We start from the raw sequence: 8,160 nt of genomic DNA on the forward strand, positions 1-8,160 counted from the left end.
CCCCCCCCCAAAAAAAAACTGTTTCTGTAGATCTCTAATCTCCCAAGATATGGAAGAATACTTATTTACAAGGAAGAACTGTGTTAGCTTCCCGGATGTAAACACAGTCAAATGGAATTTCCACCAAATGTACTTAAGCAGGTCAAAACTTGAAATACCAGGTTGGTCTTTGTAGTTTAACTCCTAGGTGATCATTTTCCCTCAAAACCCTAACTTAACTTCTGTGAAGACCTGCATGCAGGTTTCTCTCCTGCTATGCTCTTTTGTTTTTTTCTTTGGCCTTGGCCCAAGCTGTTTTCCTGGTTTGCAAAGTTTCTCCATCACTCTAGTATCTTCCTGAACACCACTCATGTTGCAAACCTCAGCTTAGCTGTCACCTATGAATGTAGTTTTCCTGACATTTCTGTCCTCACCAGAGTTATGAGGGTTCTGTTTTTGTTGTTATGATGTTAAATTTGCATTGAATCAAAACTCCATGAACTCTAATTGAAATTAAATATCTAAGGCTTATATTCACTTAGGAGTTCCTCAAAGACAGAAGTCCTCTTTTTTAAACTATTTTATCTCTGTCAAAGTGCTTGTGAATAAAATATGTGTTGATGAGATGGTGTAATGGGAAGAGGAGATGCATGTTTTGGAATCCAAGAATGTGGATATGCCCCAAGACTCTGCTATTTGTTAACTGTTTGTAGGAAAATTATATGACCTTTCTGACTTGTTAAAATAGGAGTGATTCAATTTAGTGTACTGTGATGATTAAATGAAATAATGTAAATTTCTGGTTCTCAAGGGACAAAAAAAAAGTTACTTTAGAGTGGATATAATAGTGAAAGAGTTCTTATTATGGCATCTGATGTCATATCTGACTTACATTATTTTTTAATTGTTCAGCCAAGAGGCGGTGTTGAAGGAGGCCCCGTGGTATTGAGAAAGGCTGGTCTGCTTGAGAAACTTAAAGAACAAGGTAATTTGAGTTCCTTCCCACTCTGAAGGAAGCAGCAGTCTCCTGCTAAGGTGGGGTGTGTCTGGAATAACACGCAGAATGACAAGAGCTGCAACCTGAGCAGCACATTCTATAAAAGAGAAGTAGTGTGTGGGGAGAATGTGTAATAAATATTGTTGGGTGAATATCCTCACTCAGATATTTTGTCTCTCCAGTAAGCTTAAGAGTGTGAGTGCAAGAACTAGAGCTGGGAAGATAGTAAGGATTCAGAAGGGGACTGAAAACAGGAACACACTCCTAGTAAGGAGCCCTATTTGTGCAAGGAAATGCAATAGAACAATAGTAATAGGAATGTTTGGTGTTTTCATAGTGCAGATGTGTGCATTGGCTTACATACATACTCATGAGCAAGCAAATGAAAGTGACGTGTGTCATAGAATTATAGGCTAAAGCAAGTGCCTTTAGATATAAAGCCCCCACTGAGGCCGCCATGTGTCTGGTGCAAATGCAGACCTCTTTGGAGAGCAGCTTGGTAGTCTTTTAATAAACATGCATTCACCTTTTGACCCAGCAATGTACTCCTCTAGGGATTTACCCAGGAGAACTTAAAACATAGGTCCAAACAAAGACTTGTACTTGAATGTGTTTGGCAGGGTTTTTTAAATAGGAACTCTGAAATAGAAATGTCCAAATGTCCATTTACTGCTCAGTGGATAAATAGAGAGTTGTACCTCCTTACTGTGGTGGTGTTCAGCTATAAGGAGGCACAAACTCCTGACAAGGCAAACACATATTGAGAGAGACCAGAAACAAGATGGCATACTTTGTATGTACATAAGATTCTAAAAAATATAGAAGCATATGAGCAGTGCCTGGGGATGGGGTAGGGAATGACTGCAAAGGGTATAAGGAAATTTGGGGGGGGTAATGGAAGTTTATATTCTTGATTATGGTGGAGTTGAAAGACTGTAAATCGTTCTAAAATTCATGGACCTCATGTTTAAAGTGAGTAAATTTTAGTAAGAGTTATACTTCATAAAGCTAAAAAAATAAAAGATTACAACAGAGAACAGAAGCACGAAGGGATTAGACTAACCTGTCAGTTCACAAGCATATCTTGTCTATATTTTATGTCAGGTTAAATCTCTTGAAGGTGTTAGTGAATTATGGAAATAGACAATAAGCACAGTGTTTGACTGGTGAGTTCTGAACACTGAACTGGCCCACCTCTCAGTTTTATATGAAATTTTGTAACTTGAAATCTAAGGAGGGCTTTTCGGAGGTACACCTGGGTACTTTAGAGATTTAAACTACCTGTAATTTCTCCTTATTTAAAAAGTGTAAGAATAAATCCTTTATTTCCTGATCTTTCCAAAGTATTAGGCTCAGTGCTAAGTACATGTTCTTAATTATGAGACAGATCTAATGGACAGAGGAGAAATTTCAGGTGACAAATGAACTGAAACCAAGAACTGAGAGCAGAGAAAGTGTAGAACATATGTATTCTCTCCATTTTAACTATTTATTTATTATAGATCTAAAATATGTTTGTTGTGGAAAAGCAGAAAGCACATAAGCAGAGAGACAAAAATAGTGACATCACCCATTAGTTCCACCTCGAAAGGTTACCGCTGTTCTATGATGGTGTCTGTTCTAACTGGATCCATTTGAGAACTGACAGTAGGCACCAACTGTGTTCAGTGCTGGTGAGATGATCCCTGCAAAAGTAGACGTGATTTCTACCCTTACGGGCTCCACCTCAGCCTCCACTTCAGAAAATGAACCTCTTTACAAATTTGGAATCAACTTGTGCAAACTATTTAGTAATCTTTTTTTCTCCCCTTAGCAACCTGATATTTTTACTCTTCATTATAGAATGTGATGTGAAAGATTATGGGGACCTGCCCTTTGCTGATGTCCCTAATGACAGTCCCTTTCAAATAATGAAGAATCCACGGTCTGTGGGAAAAGCAAATGAGCAGCTGGCTGGCGTGGTGACAGATGTGAAGAAGAATGGAAGGATCAGCCTGGTTCTGGGTGGAGACCACAGGTCTTGTTGAATGATTATTTCTTGCGAGTCTGGTATAAATTGTTACAAGAAATATAATCAAAACCAGAAGGGAGAAAAGTGTGGAAGGGAAAACAATGATCATTATTTAATAGCATATTTATTGTCTTTTTACAATTTTATAGATTATTAATTTATTTTGGAAAACTAGGTAGCTTTATTTGAAGTTTTAAAGTACCTTTATTACAGAAGAAAATACATAAATTATGACTAGATTTCAGTAAAATCTTCAACCCAGGTTTTCTTACCTAAATAAATAAAACCTGAGGAAATACACAGTTCATTTGTTGTAATCACCTGATTAGTGATAATGGAAAAAACTCATTTAACTAAACATTTAAAAGAATGTGCTTTCCAGGGTAAAAATAATTATAAAAATTTGAAACACACACAAAACAGTGATTTTTTCCCCCTAGTAACAGTTTCAACCAGAATAAAAAACTTGCCATATTTTTTTCCTCGTTCATGACTTTAACAATTATGTGTGTGTTATTCTACTTTTTTGTCTTTATTGCACAGTATAAATTTATTACTTTACAATTACATATAAACACAATTTATTGCTGCATAATTTTCCACCAGTAGGCAATATATCCATATCCACATTGTCAGATACTCAGGTCATTTGAAAATTTTCACCATTTTAAATAATATAGTGAAGGTGATTTTTGTGGCTGCATCTTTTTACTGTTTACTGTGAAGGTTCCAGTATATGTTACCAAAAGTATGAGTGGATCCTGAATACAAGCATCACAATTGCTTTTGATGCAAGAGTCTATTGTGTCAACCCCTTTTTTCTCCTCTAAAGTCAAATTTACCAGGGTTTCCGTAATTACAATGCTAATGAGAGAGTAGGGGTCATTTTATTTAAATTTGTAGGTGGAAATTTTAAGTGTGGTGAATGACCAAAAATAAGGATTGTGAAGGGAAAGGAAGCATGAAACTGAATAATCATTCACTATCTGACCATCAAGACATAATGGACTCCACTTAGACAAGTACCTCATTCTCTTAATGATCCTTGAACATTCCTGAGTGGGAAGAGACAGGCATTGTATGGCAATTCTAGTCTTTCCACTTTTGTAAAAGATATTATTTGCTTCTATTTTGGTAACATATCTGCAGCATGGAGCGTTGGAGGTGAACTTTGAGAGCCTGGACCTGGCTACAGTTTATCTTCCATTGAGTGGCAGGAGAGTGGGAAGTTCAAGCAGAAGGTCTGAGCATTGAACAGTGAAGGAATACTGGGATATGCTGGCTGAAATGGACATGAGAATTTCTGAGTGACATCCTCCTTTGTCAAAGAGTTTAATTTAAAGAAAAGTGGATGAGCTCTCTCAAATTCATTTGGGAGAATTAAGTATTTACCAAGAGAGATAAGACTGCAGAAGAGGAGCCTAATTTAACTCTGAAAATTGAATTGCCAAGTATTTATGTGATCAGTACTTTTATACACATTTAATATTTGGTTAAACTATAATTTGCAATTTTATTAGAAGGTGGTTTAGAAAAAAATTGCAAATTTTAGTAATGTCATTGATATAGTTACAACTTGCTAGTAAGTATAAAGTACAAACTATACCTTATCAATGAAAATGTTGCTTAATTGGCATATCTAATCTAAAACCTATCAGGAACCTGGCTACTTTGACATCAAGGGCAATCAAATGTGAGCATTAATTAGTAAGGTCATGTCTGTAATGAAATTGCAAATCTGATGTTAACATAAACTTCTGTTCCCTTAAAGTTTGGCTATTGGAAGCATCTCTGGCCATGCTAAGGTGCACCCTGATCTCTGTGTGGTCTGGGTAGATGCTCACTCCGACATCAATACTCCACAGACCACCTCAAGTGGGAACTTACATGGACAGCCTGTGTCTTTCCTCCTGAAGGAACTAAAGGGCAAGGTAAAGACTTTCTGATATTCCATTGAAAAAGAATATTCTTCAGCAGAGGTTCAGAGGTGGAAGGGAAGTAAGGGCCTCTGTGCCTTCTTATGCTTGGTAGACCATCAAACCATCTCTGCAGCCAGTAAACAAAGCATTAGCAGATAAAGGTGTACTTTAGTTTTCAGAGTGACTTGACATCAGTTGTCTTTTTTGATTTTTAAACTATCTATTCAGTAGATGGAACAGATAATAATCGTTTATAAGCAGGTTAGCAGAGGTTCAGAGGTTAACTAATTTGCCCAAGATTGCATGTCAGACTGCCATGGATAGCCAGACAGCTGATGATTTTCTCAGCTATTAGCAAAGACTTGTTTCTAAATGATTTTTCAGCAGGGGGTGCTGGGGAAAGAGCCATCAAGAACAGCTCTGCTGTTTACTCTCCCAGCCCACGTTTTTATTAAAGATATAAACAAAGGACTGAGAAAATAGCACGTAATTGTGTTTGTGCTTATATAAATTAATGTTACTGCTGAAACAAGTTTTTCTAGTTAGCAGGGAACATGCACACAAGCATGTCCTCGGAGAACAGGAGTCAATTATGGGAAGAAGTTCTGTTTGCAGAACGTCTAACCGCCTTGCACTCCATATGTAGAGTAAACAGAGTAAACAACTCTCAGAAAACTCCAGCTCCCTTTAGGACAGCGGGATCTCAACATCAAACATGTAACCTGGCAAGGGCTTGAATTGGTTTCCTAATGCCTACTTCTTCCCACCAGCTCTCCACAGCCTCTCATTTTACCAAGTCTCTTCCCCACATCAATAGGGCCTTTGCAAAAAGGGGATTCTAAATGAAGACTGCAAAGTTGGTAATTTAGAATCTTTACGGGGAGAAGTACATATAATAAATCATTAGATGAAGAACCACCTTCTTGCTCCCTGTGTACAAACTTCTTTCAAAAGATGCAAGATGAAACTCCAGATTATATAGGTATACTGTAGTGTACCAATACAGCTGGTATTGGTACTTAAGGATTTATGTTACTTGAGGATTCAAACCGCCTTATGTTAAATGCTCAGGAGTATACTTTTTGAACTGGTGACCAAATGATAGATTTATAAACTTGCAAAGTGTTTAGGAGCATGTGAAAACTGCCAAGCTTGGTAGGAAATGTGAAAACTGAAGGTCTGGTAAAAAATTTCCCTCAGTAATTATAAGTCATCCTCTGGATTAAGTCTTTATTGACTTAGAAGTAACAAAGAAGTAAAGAAGGAAGTTGTATAAGTAATAGAAACACATAGATTGCCTTACCTGAAGTTTGAGAAAGCAGAATCCAGTGAAAATGGAGCACAGAGTCCATCAACACTGACAACTGACCCGGGTTGGTGCGGGCCACAGGGTGAGGCTGGGAAAGGCCATAGCACTCAAGGGTACTAAAGGGAGGCACTGTATTATGATTTCTTCAAAATGTATGTTGTAAGTGTATGGACAGTCCAAGAAATGTCTTTAATTTTCAGTGCAAGTTTCCTTCAAGAGAAATAAATATAACTGGAAATATTGTGATTATTTAGATCCCTGATATACCAGGATTCTCCTGGGTGACTCCCTGCCTATCTGCCAAAGACATTGTGTATATTGGCCTGAGAGATGTGGACCCTGGAGAACAGTAGGTTTATTTCTTCATCATCATTTTGTGTATGAAGTGTGCTTTGCTGATCAAACTTAGAACTTATTTTAAGTGCCAAGTTTCTATCTATGAATCAACTATCTACCAACCTTCCTACTTACCCTCTATAATCGATTCACCCTCTATTATCTAATATTATGCATAAAGTCATAAATACTAAATTTATGAAATGCCTATCTGTGTACTCTGATTTTTATCTTAACTAACCAGCTGTTGAAACATATAGATATACATATATACCAATATATACACACTTCACAGAACATAAATATTTTATGTATGCTTTGTACCATATTGATCTTTAACAGAAAATGAAGGTATGGAGTCAATTTCTTTATTAAATTTGGACTATCTTAATATTTCTTCCCTTATAGCTACATTTTGAAAACTCTGGGTATTAAATTCTTCTCAATGACTGAAGTGGATAGAATGGGAATTGGCAAAGTGATGGAAGAAACACTCAGCTATCTAATAGGAAGGTATGACGCGCATGTGTGTGAAGAACAAAAATTAGAGCAGACTGGCTGCTGCCACAAGTCAATATGTTACTAATACAGCCCATTTGTAAAATTATAGACCTTCACTGGGTCACGTTCTTTAAAATAAGAGCTATATTTATCTATTAAACATTAAACTACAAACTTAAGCTAACTTCCTTTCCCACCTCTTAAAAGAAAGAAAAGACCAATTCACCTGAGTTTTGACGTTGACGGACTGGACCCGGCTTTCACACCTGCTACGGGCACACCGGTCCCAGGAGGCCTGTCTTATAGAGAAGGTCTTTACATCACAGAGGAAATTTACAAAACAGGTAGGTAAAATCTGAGTGGCTAAAGAACATGTATTTAGATCTCCTAGATCTGAACTGCAAGCCCCAACGGACACTTCTAGAATGCCCATCACAAGATGCAGCCACTCAAATGTCTTTTGTTGGACATTACTTACACTCCTGGATAATACTTCAAGTCAGACTGTACGGAATTGAAAATTTCAACTATTTAATCAATTATTTCTGTGTTATTACAGGGCTACTCTCGGGATTAGATATAATGGAAGTGAACCCATCTCTGGGGAAGACACCAGAAGAAGTAACTCGAACAGTGAACACAGCAGTGGCAATAACCCTGTCTTGTTTTGGCGTGGCTCGGGAGGGTAATCATAAACCTATTGACTACCTTAACCCACCTAAGTGAATATGGAAACATCATATAAAAATTTCATAGCTAATTTACATAGTTAGCGGGTCTGATAATTTACTTAACCTTACAGTTATCCAAAGATTCTGTCTTTCAAAAAAATATTTTCCCTTAGTAAATATTACTATGACTAGGATGAACCCTAGCAATTCCCTCTTATATGAAACTCAAGAATTTAGAAATTCTAACTTGTGAAAAGAAAAAGTGTTTATTTTCCATTTGGCAAAAGAATTATTCACAGAAAGAACAGTGTACATGGATGCCCTAATGAAAATTTACTGGCATTCCAATAAACACACCTACTTTAGTCGTCAGAGTGCGGCTCCTGATGTCAGCTAATAAATAGCACAACCCTTTCTGACAAGCACCGCATTTTCAT

At 37.1% G+C, this 8,160-nt stretch overlaps 1 protein-coding gene across 2 annotated transcripts in view; it reads left to right on the top strand.

The window, feature by feature from the left end:
- The window catches only part of ARG1 (arginase 1), a 10,385-nt gene extending 2,562 nt beyond the window's left edge, over positions 1 to 7,823 (top strand). Inside the window, exons 2-8 of one of the 2 annotated variants that reach the window (XM_004673851.2) lie at positions 892 to 964; positions 2,819 to 2,993; positions 4,759 to 4,918; positions 6,470 to 6,564; positions 6,960 to 7,064; positions 7,260 to 7,396; positions 7,612 to 7,823. In XM_004673851.2, the coding sequence (XP_004673908.1) occupies positions 892 to 964; positions 2,819 to 2,993; positions 4,759 to 4,918; positions 6,470 to 6,564; positions 6,960 to 7,064; positions 7,260 to 7,396; positions 7,612 to 7,778 (912 nt within the window). In that variant the 3' untranslated portion in view covers positions 7,779 to 7,823. Of the gene's footprint in view, positions 1 to 891; positions 977 to 2,806; positions 2,994 to 4,758; positions 4,919 to 6,469; positions 6,565 to 6,959; positions 7,065 to 7,259; positions 7,397 to 7,611 lie in introns of both variants that reach the window. The other variant, XM_004673850.2, reaches the window with a different exon arrangement.
- Positions 7,824 to 8,160: the final 337 nt, after the last annotated feature.

The sequence above is a fragment of the Condylura cristata genome, unplaced genomic scaffold, assembly GCF_000260355.1.
Source record: "Condylura cristata isolate star-nosed mole 26May11 unplaced genomic scaffold, ConCri1.0 scaffold00001, whole genome shotgun sequence".
NCBI lineage: Eukaryota > Metazoa > Chordata > Mammalia > Eulipotyphla > Talpidae > Condylura > Condylura cristata.